The sequence below is a fragment of the Haematobia irritans genome, chromosome 1 (genome assembly GCF_050003625.1).
Source record: "Haematobia irritans isolate KBUSLIRL chromosome 1, ASM5000362v1, whole genome shotgun sequence".
Lineage (NCBI taxonomy): Eukaryota > Metazoa > Arthropoda > Insecta > Diptera > Muscidae > Haematobia > Haematobia irritans.
The window spans coordinates 237,041,708-237,054,087 of NC_134397.1; the positions used below are offsets into that span (position 1 = coordinate 237,041,708).

A 12,380-nucleotide genomic window follows, 5' to 3' on the forward strand; every position below is an offset into this window, starting at 1 on the left:
ACTTGGCACAAGTAGTTGTTATTGATGTAGGTCGGATGGTATTGCAAATGGGCCATATCGGTCCACTTTTACGTATAGCCCCCATATAAACGGACCCCCAAATTTGGCTTGCAATTGCTCTAAGAGAAGCAAATTTCATCCAAATTTCGCGAGTCACGACATTTTTCGTGAGTCGCGACATTTAAAAGATTTTCGTGCGTGAGCGTGAGTCCTACCAAAAATATCGTGCGAGAATAAGATTTCTCCGTCGTGAGTGTGCGTGAGCAAAATATTACTCACGTGCACACCTCTGATCTCTTTTAACATACCTCCCGATTTTGAATATCACACAGAAAAAAATATCCCAATTAAAAAGTTGATTGTAATTGAAAACTTTTTCAATTAAAAATTAATTGATGCTATTAACCTTTTAATCAAACTAGAAACATTACGTCAACTTAGTCAATGATTGAAATTTTTTAAATTTTAAATTAAAAAATTAATTGATACAATTAACTTCCAAATCCAACTTCGAAGAGTAGGACAGTTAAAAAATTATGGATATTTTTTTTAATTCTTAACTAATGTTTTTTGATTTTTTTTAATTTTTTAATCAAACTAAAAAGTATTACAATTAGTTATTGAAAGTGATTGAAATATAGTATAGTGTTTTTAATTAAACATAAATTGAATTTTGTAATCAACATCAATTAAACATTTAATTGAATCAATTAAAAAAATAATTGAAATTTGCTAATGAAATCAATTAATTTTTTAATCAAGTATTTTTTGGATGCTCAATTAAAACTGTGATTAATACTATCGTTTTCGTGATTGAAGACATTTCAATTAAAAAATTAATTGGATCAATTAATTTTGTCATTGATTCTGAAAAAAAATGTTGTGCAGGCAAATATGATAAAAATTACGTTTCCTAAAGGGAGCCACTGTGGTGCAATGGTTACCATGCCCACCTTGCATACACAAGGTCGTGGGTTCGATACCTGCTACGACCGAACACCAAAAAGTTTTTCAGCGGTGGATTATCCCACCTCAGTAATGCTGGTGACATTTCTGAGGGTTTCAAAGCTTCTCTAAGTGGTTTCACTGCTATGTGGAACGCCGTTCGGACTCGGCTATAAAAAGGAGGACCCTTGTCATTGAGCTTAACATGGAATCGGGCAGCACTCAGTGATAAGAGAGAAGTTCACCACCGTGGTATCACAATGGACTGAATAGTCTAAGTGAGCCTGATACATCGGGCTGCCACATAACCTAACCTAACCTAACCTACGTTTCCTAAAAACCGAAGAATTGAAATCGAGATATTTCTCAAGTCCGCAAATGGGGTGGTCGGTTTATATAGGGTCTATATCAAAACCTGGATATAGCCCATCTTCGAACTTGGAGACAAAAAAACGAATTTCACCACGATTGCATCCTTATTTAAGGCTGTAGCGTGATTACAACAGACAGAAAAACAGACGGACAATCACAGTTTCAATTGGGCATCAAAAATATTTGATTAAAAAATTAATTGAATTAATTTGAAAACTTCAATTAATTATTTAATTGGTTCAATTAAAAATTTAATTGATGTTGATTGCATTAAATTGATTGAATTAAAAACTTAACTACACAGAAAAAAATTTCACGAAAATTTTTCCAATTACAATCTTAATTGAATTTAAAAAAATATTCAATTAAAAATTTAATTGATTCAACAATTTATTTAATTGAAATAAAAATCAATCACACAAATAAATAGAATCAATTAATTTTTTAATTGACTGTCAATTAATTTTTTTAATTGATACTATCATTTCTGTGACTGAAGACATTTCAATTAAAAAATTAATTGGATCAATTAACTTCGTGATTGAATCAGAAAAATTTTGTTGTGTGTATTTTAAATTACTTTCTTATCTGGCTTTGTGTTTTTAGTTTGATTAAAAAACATTTTTGTTTGAAATAAATTTTTATTTAAAATTTAAAAAAAAAAAAATTCATCACTGTTTTAACTGACTTAGTCATTCGAGATTAAAAAAAAAAAAAAAACTTTAAGTTGTCAATAATTTTTTTAATTTAATATTTAAAAATTTTCAATCATTGACTTAATTCACTTAATTCTTCTTTCTATCTTCATTAAAATGTTAAATGTACCAATTAATTTATTAATGGAAAATTTTTTGAACTTCAATCAACTGCGTAATTGGAAATATTTCGGTGATATCTTTTTTTTCTGTGTAATATTCCAGCTTTTTCTTTGAAATTTCTAATTAGACAAAAAACACTGTACATGACAAACTTTTTCTTCTGAGTGTAAAGAGAGGTTGCAATATTATGAATTTCTACGTTAAATGTACATATGTTGCACCTGTCAAAATATTCATAGGATTGAGTTTACACTTGATACACTTTGCTCCCATTAGGGGATTTCCATTCGGTGCTTTACATACTGTAGAGGTAAAAGCTCCAATCCGCTGTATTATGGAATAGTAAATTCGTGTGTGTAAAATAAAATTCCCCTTCAAAATATAGGCAAATTGTCACCTTGATCATTTCTATAGAAATTTCTGATACCCGTAAGAAATGCGTACACTCATAAAAAAGACGACAAAAACAGCAGTCAATGACTGATGTTAACATTTTCTAATATTTGATACAGCGAACAACAATCACGGTTGATACTCGAACCAAAAATAGTCTACCACAATTTAGAGAAAATTCTACCAAAAAACTACAAAAAAAAATCTATAAGAAATTTTGTCAAAATTTTATTTCTATAGAAAATTTTGCAAAAATTGTATTTCTATAGAAAATTTTGCAAAAATTGTATTTCTATAGAAAAATTTGGCAAAATTTTATTTCTATAGAAAATTTTGCCAAAATTTTATTTCTATAGAAAATTTTGCCAAAATTTTATTTCTATAGAAAATTTTGCCAAAATTTTATTTCTATAGAAAATTTTGTCAAAATTTCATTTCTATAGAAAATTTTGGTAAAATTTTATTTCTATAGAAAATTTTGGCAAAATTTTATTTCTATAGAAAATTTTGGCAAAATTTTATTTCTATAGAAAATGTTGGCAAAGTTTTATTTCTATAGAAAATTTTGCCAAAATTTTATTTCTATAGAAAATTTTGGCAAAGTTTTATTTCTATCGAAAAATTTGGCAAAGTTTTATTTCTATAGAAAATTTTGCCAAAATTTTATTTCTATAGAAAATTTTGCCAAAATTTTATTTCTATAGAAAATTTTACCAAAATTTTATTTCTATAGAAAATTTTGCCAAAATTTTATTTCTATATAAAATTTTGCCAAAAATTTATTTCTATAGAAAATTTTGCCAACATTTTATTTCTTTAGAAAATTTAGCCAAAATTTTATTTCTATAGAAAATTTTGCCAAATTTTTATTTCTATAGAAAATTTTTGCAAAATTTTTTTTTTTAATAGAAACTTTTCAAAATTTATTTCTATAGAAATTTTTGCCAAAATTTTATTTCTATAGAAAATTTTGCCAAAATTTTGTTTGTATAGAATTATTATAATTTAAAATGTTACCCAACGGATATTGTTTGTTTCTCAAAACCTATTGAATACGATCAGCAAAACATATAGTGTAGCTAGGAAAAAATCTGCTAAAAACAGAAGTCTGTTTCTGGTGTTATATTTCGGTAATTAATAGTCTAGCGAATAAAAACTTGTGTTGGGGTTAACGTTTCTAAAAAAAACATGAAAATTTGTTATTTAAGCTTTCGGTTTTCTGTGAAGCGTTGTTAAAATTTTAAATTTTCTAGGCATAATGCTTAATAGCAAGTTCGTTAGCGCTAAGAACGAATATCAGCATGTATAACAGTTAAAAGGGTTCCAAACTCATTGGTTTATTTTTCGAATGTGTAAATTTCAGAGGCATCTCTCAAAATAAAAATTTCGCACTTATTCCGCGCGAACTTTTTTTGTGTAGAGTATAAGATTTTTTTGTGCGAAAGTATAACAGTTTTTCCTGCGTAAATTTCAGAGTTGCATGATGCAACTTGCATCTCTCAAAACAAAAATTTCGCACTTATTCCTCGCAAACGTTTTTTACACAATAGTATAACAGTTTTTCGTGCGAAAACTAGGCTTAAACCGGTAACCAATTTTTACGGATAAAGCCTAGTACTAAGATCACGTTTTCGCACGAAAAACTGTTATACTCCATATAAAAAACGTTAGCGCGGAATAAATACGAAATCTTTGTTTTGAGCATTTTCAAACACATATTTAGACAACCCTGGATTTTTCGCACGAAAAAATAAGCAGGTATATTATTTCGCATAAATAAGTTAACATCCATGGGGTTGAGACCCTATTTACGGAGATAGATGAAGATATTCGTTTTTCGCAGAAACGAACTTACACAGACAAAATATCACCAAAATATTTCCAATTAAAAAGTTAATTGAAGTTGAAAATTTTTTTCAATTAATAAATTAATTGATACAATTAACTTTTTAATCATAATAGAAACATTAAGTTAATTAAGTCAATGATTGAAAATTTTAAAATTTTTAATTAAAAAATTAATTGATACAATTAACTTTTTAATCAAATTCGGAAGACTAATTCAGTTAAAAAAAGCGCTGATTTCTTTTTTAATTTTTAATTAAAAATGTATTTCAAACAATCATTTGTTAATCCAAGTAAAAACTCTAAGCCAATTCAGAAAGTAATTAAAAATAGTTACCTTATTTAATTAATAAATTAATTGAGTTTTGCAATCAACATCAATTAAATTTTTAATTGAATCAATTAAAAAATTAATTGAAATTTGCTGCAAAAATCAATTAACTTTTTAATCAAGAATTTTTTCTATGCCCAATTAAAACTGTGATTGATACTATCATTTTCGTGATTGAAGACATTTCAATTAAAAAATTAATTGGATCAATTAATTTGGTGATTGAATCAGAATTTTTTTTTTTGTGTGTAGTACTAAACATAAAACACGTAGTGGTATTTTTACTAATGAAAAGTCGGTATTATCGATGGTTTACATTTTGCTCCCATAACAAACAAATGGCAAAACTATTGGCATTCAACATGAAATTTCGTGAGATGCTTTAGCCCAGTTTGCAGTAAGAAAAGATGAATCGATAATAGCTCACAAACGAAAATGTCGGTAAATTCGGTATGCACCTATAACGAAAAGTCCGTGCGGCATATATATAATATATAATTGCTTAAGGCCAGTATGTACTTCTAACGAATTTTCCGGTACACATATACAATGGATAGCTCCATTTGCTAACTAAAATTCCGCCAAGTGTTATTATCGACTGTTGACATTTTGCACCTATAAGAAATTTCCGCTAGAGGTGCATTTACATTTGCTACCATAAAAAACACATAACGAAACTTCATTATCGGCATGTAAACTAAATTTATCCTAGATAATAGCTATTTACATACAATAAAAAAATTATTATTCAATCACGAAATTAATTGATCCAATTAATTTTTTAATTGAAAGTCTTAAATCACAGAAATGATAGTATCTATTAAAAAAATTAATTGAAAGTCAATTAAAATAAATTTATCCAATTAAAATATGACTTGATACTATTTTTGTGTCAATTAAAAAATTTGTTGAATCAATTAAATTTTTTATTGAATATTTTGTAAAACTCAATTAAAACTTTAATTGGATTTTTTTTTTATTTTTTTCTGTGTATTTTTTATGGGAAATGTTCGTTAAGAATTAAATGAATTTTCCGCTAGAGAAGCATATCGGGCTTTAAGGACCACATGAAAAATTGACTTATTGGCATCCAACAGGAAGCTTAAAAAATTTGTTGCATCAATTAAATTTTTATTTGATTTTTTTCTAAAACTCAATTAAAACTTTAATTGGATTTTTTTTATTTTTGCTGTGTATTTTTTTATGGAAATGTTCGTTAAGAATGAAATAAATTTTCCGCTAGAGAAGCATATCGGACCACATGAAAAGTTGACTTATTGGCATCCAACAGGAAGCTTAAGAATTGAATGGCCACTTTATCTGCGAAATTTTCGTTAGGACGAATGTTCAAATTTTGCAATCCTTTTTAGCAAAAAGTGATTACTCTCCCTTTTTCGCAATTTTTTTGCTGAGTAATATAGATGTTCCGGCTGTGTCTAAGAAACTCATTTGAGTGTATTTGTCATGGAAGAAAATGTAAACAACCATAACATCGTTCTAACGAAATTTTCGCTAGCATATTTCTTATGGGTATCAAAATATCGGAAAAAATATATCTTAAATATTTTCATTCATTCATTTGATGTAGGCTATAATTAAACTTGCCTCGCCCGACTTTAGCTATTTCTTATTTACTATACAAATGAAAACTTATTGTGGTTGCATCTGTTCTTCAATACAGACTATAAATAAAGCTCTGTAAAATAAAAATTAACAGCAATCAGTCTCTAGTCGACACGGACTAGACACAACTCGCTGCTGTTTTCTTGGAAATAATTGCAGCTCATACAATGTCACTTACCTCAACAGTTTTTGGAATTTTGCTGATAACATTTTGCCATGGCAAGGAGACAACAGTTAATGTGGATACTTCGCTGGGTACTATAAAGGGCATTCAGGTGGAGACACGTTTCAACAATAAATTCTGGTCATTTAGAGGTATTCGCTATGCCGAAGCTCCCGTGGGTGAATTACGTTTTCAAAGTCCACAAGCTGTAAGAAGCTGGAAACCAAAAGTCTATGATGCTACCCAAGATGGTCCTTTGTGTCCGCAGGAAATTGAAAATAGATCTTGGATATCTGAAGATTGTTTGCGTTTAAATATTTATACCAAGTCATTGGGAAATGAGACGAAACATCTGAATCCGGTTATAGTTTACATACATCCTGGTGGTTTCTATGCTGGTTCCGGAATGAATCGATTTTTTGGACCCGACTATTTTATGGAACGTGATATAGTATTGGTGACTTTAAATTATCGTTTGGCTACATTGGGATTTTTGGCTACCGGAACCCAGGAGGCCACTGGCAATATGGGTCTAAAGGATCAAGTAATGGCTTTGCGATGGATACAAACTCATATAGAGAAATTTGGAGGTGATTCAAAATCGGTTACCTTATGGGGCTATAGTGCAGGTAGTTTTAGTATTGGCCTACATATGATTTCACCTATGTCCAAGGGTCTATTTCATCGGGCCATAATGCAAAGTGCCTCACCATTGGCTCAATTTCGTTATGACAGCAATCAAAAACAATTGGCTGAGAAACAAGCAAAGCTTTTGAAGTGTCCCCTTTCACCAATTCAGGACATGGTAAAGTGCCTCCAGGGGGTAAGTTTCATTTAAAAAATACGTCTATAAGCATTACGGGAGGTATCAATTTAAAGACATATCGTAGAAAAATAAGTAAAATCTGATGAAGAAATTTCTTCCCTAAAGGAATAATTAACTATTTCGGTTATTAAACATTTATTAGACTTTGTTATCGACATTTTACGTTTTAACTTTGACAAATCACGACAGGTCGCTAGCAGAATTTTTCAATATCCATAAGGCATATATCGATATTTTTATTATAGACATTTTAGTTACAACGGTATTATCGGTGTTTATTTTTCCCCATATATGCAGGTATGTACTAGAGGTGTGCACGTGAAACGAAATTGTCGTGACTCACGCTGATGGCAACGGCGTGAGTGTGCGTGATTAACAAAACAAATGTCGTGCGTGAGCGTGAGTAACGAATTTCGGAAAAATACGCTCACGATATAATCCATCCCACGGACATAAATCGATTACGAGTTGAATTCATTTACAATTTTAGTGACATCTGGGATGTTAAGAGTTTAATAACGCTCTCGATTTTAATCGTGCTCATAAGAACTCATAAGAAATGTTTTGCTATAGTTACTAATGAAAATTCGGTGAGGCCTTCTTATCGATTGTTTACATTTTGCTCCCATAAAAAAACTGTGTTATTGGCACGCAAACGAAATTTCCGCTAGAGCTACATACTGGTCTTTGACCACTGTGTTATTGGCACGCAAATGAATTTTTCGTGCAAAAGGCCGGTATGCAACTTTAACGAAACCAACAATGCTAAAGGCCGATATGCAAGTCTAATGAAACCAAAAATGAAAATGAAACTTTTGCTACCGAAAATTCTACAAAACGTTGTTGCCCTAAGATATACATGGCAAAAAAGTGTTATAGGTTTACAAACAAAATTTTCGCTAGAGTTACATACCAGGCTATAACAAACACATGACAGAACTGCCTGATCGACATGCAACAAAAGAGATGCTTATCGGGATTAACACTTACAATATAACTTGCTCTAAATGATGTAGCATTTATTTCCTGCCTAATTTCCAGAAACCCATGATGGACTTTGTAAACACCACAGCCGATATGTTTTATTCTAATTGGAATCCCGTTTACAATTGGTTGCCAGTAGTAGAACCCGATTTTGGTCAAGAACGTTTTCTTGTAGAAGATCCCTATAAAACTATGATAAATGGTAATTTCTACAAGGTACCCATAATCATGGGTGTAACCCAATATGAATTCTACTATTTGGCTCATTGTAAGTATAAATTAAAAAAATATATATATAAATCGATTGTATTTAAATATTTCACTTTATAGATACTCTTCGTGATGAGAATACACGTCCCCTTTTTAGTCTGGAATTTGAAAAGAATACCCCACTTTACTTTCTGTACGAAGCCGATTCACCAAAATCTCAGAACATCAGTAAAGCTTTGTATAGTTTCTATTTTAAAAACTCTTCCATCGAGTATCCACAATCAACAATGGCATTTGGTGAATTATACAGTGATGGTTTGATTATTTTTGCCTATCATCGTTTTCTGAAAATGGTCTCAAAACATACTCCAGTTTATACGTACTTATTCACCTATAAAGGACGTTACAGCCATTTCAAGAATCCCGATACTAATCAAACACTGGGTAAGTGTAAAATCAACATTATAAATTTCACTGTATATATTTTCATTTCTTGAAGGAGCAATGCATCATGATGAGCTCTTGTACTTGTTTTACGTTCCTCTTATGACTCCAATGTTTACAAAAACTGATCAAGAAAATAATACGATTGAAAGGTTAACTAGAATGTGGTATGAATTTGCAAAAAAGAGGTATGAACAAATTAAAAGCTAATTTGAAAATATAAAATATATTAAAACTTACGTTTTTATTTCTTCAGTAATCCTGAAAATTCTTCCGATGAATATATCTCCTCTTTGAAATGGCCTTTGTATGATGATAAAAATAAACAGTATTTGGAAATCGGTAGGGGTTTAAATGTTAAAATGGGTGATATATACCCAGAACGTATGCAATTGTGGGATCGAACATTTCCTGTGAGTGATGTAATAAATTGTCAATGATAATGGTGTATAAATGAGAACTGTTTTAGTTATTTAGAAATTTTATTTTCTTGTAGCAATACAAAAGACGAAAATCGACTTTTTATAATCCTTAAAATCAGCTACTTGAAATGTAATTTTTTCAATCGAGTTAAATCGTAGAATCGACTTTTGATAATGACTAAAATCTATCAGTGGAATATCTACGAAAAAATCGAGAAATCGATTTTGTTTTTAAAAGCGATTGTGTTGTAGTTCTAATTATGCTGACAACTCATCAAAAATCGAAAGTCGCAACGTCAAAAGTTGACTTTCCAATAATCGCAAAAGTTGATGTCGACTTTTCGAAAGTAGAAAATTCAAAAGTAATCGTATTTTCCTGAAAGTCGAATTTATGGTTATAGTCCAGTATACAGCTCTAGCGAAATTTTTGCTACCCTTAAGAAATGTATCTGTATTTTTGCCGCACGTATTATTGGTCTACAAAAGTAATTTTTGCGAAACTTTAAGAGAGACGATGTTATCGACCGTCTCCACTTTCTTCCATTGAAGCCCAGTATGCATCTTTAGCTGAAATGTCCGCTACCCATAAGAAACACATTGCTGTCTATTTACTATTTCCCTGAGACGTTATTATCGATTGTTTATATTTTGCTTCTATACTCAATACATAACAAAACTGTTTTATCGACATACAAACTAAATTATCTCAAGAGCTAAAATTTCGTTTTACCTTGCATTCATTATAGCTGGAGCAAAATGTAAACGATCGATAACAATGTGTCTGGGATGTTCGTTAGCAAATATAGTAACGCATTTCATATGAATAACGAAAATATCTCTTTCCCGAGCTAAGGATTGGAAGATAAATTTCTGCTTAAAATCCCATATTAATATCTAGAGAAAATGAGATTTACTTCTCATATAGCCTGATATCGAAATAATCGATTAACGTCAAAATACACGAGTTTATAATTAATTATTATTCCAACTTCATAGTTTTATAGTGCCAAAATTTTATTTCTATTGTAAAATTTTGCCATAATTTTATTTCTATAGAAAATTTTGCCAAAATTTTATATCTATAGAAAATTTGCCAAAATTTTATTTCTATAGAAAATATTACCCCACTTTTTTTCTATACAAAATTTTGCCTAAATTTTATTTCTATAGAAAAATTTGTCGAAATTTTATTTCTATAGAAATGTTGCCAATTTTATTTCTATAGAAAATTTTGCCAAAATGTTATTTCTTTAGGAAATTTTGCCAAAACTTTACTTCTATAAAAATGTTTGCCAAAATTTTATTTCCATAGAAAATTTTGCCAAAATTTTATTTCTATAGAAAATTTTGTAAAAATTGTATTTCTATAGAAAATTTTGCCAAAATTTTATTTCTATAGAAAATTTGCCAAAATTTTATTTCTATAGAAAATTTTGATAAAATTTTATTTCTGTAGAAAATATTACCCCAATTTTATTTCTATAGAAAATTTTGCCAAAATTTTATTTCTATAGAAAAATTTGTCGAAATTTTATTTCTATAGAAATGTTGCCAAATTTTATTTCTATAGAAAATTTTGCCAACATTTTATTTCTATAAGAAATTTTGCAAAATTTTATTTCTATAGAAAATTTTGCCAAAACTTTACTTCCATAAAAAATTTTGCCAAAATTTTATTTCCATAGAAAATTTTGCCAAAATTTTATTTCTATAGAAAATTTTGTGAAAATTGTATTTCTATAAAAAATTTTGTAAAAATTGTATTTCTATAGAAAATTTTGCCAAAATTTTATTTCTATAGAAAATTTTGCCAAAATTTTATTTCTATAGAAAATTTTGTGAAAATTGTATTTCTATAAAAAATTTTGTAAAAATTGTATTTCTATAGAAAATTTTGCCAAAATTTTATTTCTATAGAAAATTTTGCCAAAATTTTACTTCCATAAAAAATTTTGCCAAAATTTTATTTCTAATTATACAATTATTTTTCGAGCTTTATGGACAGATATAGATTAAGGAACATGGTTAATAGAGTCATTGAAAAGAAAACGCCAGATACAAATCTATACACGCCTGGACTGTACATGTTTCGGTTCGGGCGAATGAACCTTTCCACAGCCTTTAGTATAGATCTGGCTGGGAGAGATAACTCTATTTTGGACCCTTTATGCTAACTCCTTATGGAGAAAACATTTGGAAAATTTCCTCTTACAAATTGAATCATCTTTTCTCCCACTGTACATCATCTTTTCATATAACTTACAAGTCCCTTAATCTTATTTTTATTTCGTTTTGTTACATAGTAAGGCAACAACACGCTCCATAAAGCTCGAAAAATAATTGTATAATTAGAAATAATGCATTTGGACGTCAATTGCCTGTTTCGGCTAACATGAAATAAAATTTTATTTCTATAGAAAATTTTGCAAAAATTTTATTTCTATAGAAAATTTTGCCAAAATTTTATTTCTATAGAAAATTTTGCCAAAATTTTATTTCTATATAAAATTTTGCCAAAATTTTATTTCTATAGAAAATTTTGCCAAAACTTTACTTCCATAAAAAATTTTGCAAAATTTTATTTCCATAGAAAATTTTGCCAAAATTTTATTTCTATAGAAAATTTTGTGAAAATTTCATTTCTATAGAAAATTTTGTAAAACTTGTATTTCTATAGAAAATTTTGCCAAAATTTTATTTCTATAGAAAATTTGCCAAAATTTTATTTTTGTAGAAAATTTTGATAAAATTTTATTTCTATAGAAAATTTTGCCAAACATTTATTTCTATAGAAAATTTTGCAAACATTTGATTTCTATAGAAAATTTTGTGAAAATTTTATTTCTATAGAACATTTTACCACAATTGTATTTGTATAGAACATTTTCCCAAAATTTTATTTCTACAGAAGATTTTGTGAAAATTTTATTTCTGTAGAAATTTTTTTCGAAATTGTATTTCTATAGGAAATTTGGTCAAAATTTTATTTCTATAAACAATTTAA

General features: G+C 28.7%; 1 protein-coding gene across 1 annotated transcript; it reads left to right on the plus strand.

Annotated features, from left to right (window-relative positions):
• The first annotated feature begins 6,399 nt into the window (after positions 1 to 6,399).
• Positions 6,400 to 9,408, plus strand: LOC142235287 (juvenile hormone esterase-like). Its single transcript, XM_075306562.1, has 5 exons — positions 6,400 to 7,313; positions 8,358 to 8,568; positions 8,631 to 8,954; positions 9,010 to 9,142; positions 9,211 to 9,408. Exons 1-5 carry the CDS (start codon positions 6,495 to 6,497, stop codon positions 9,392 to 9,394), a joined length of 1,671 nt encoding a protein of 556 aa, XP_075162677.1. The 5' UTR covers positions 6,400 to 6,494; the 3' UTR covers positions 9,395 to 9,408.
• The last annotated feature ends 2,972 nt before the right edge of the window (positions 9,409 to 12,380 follow it).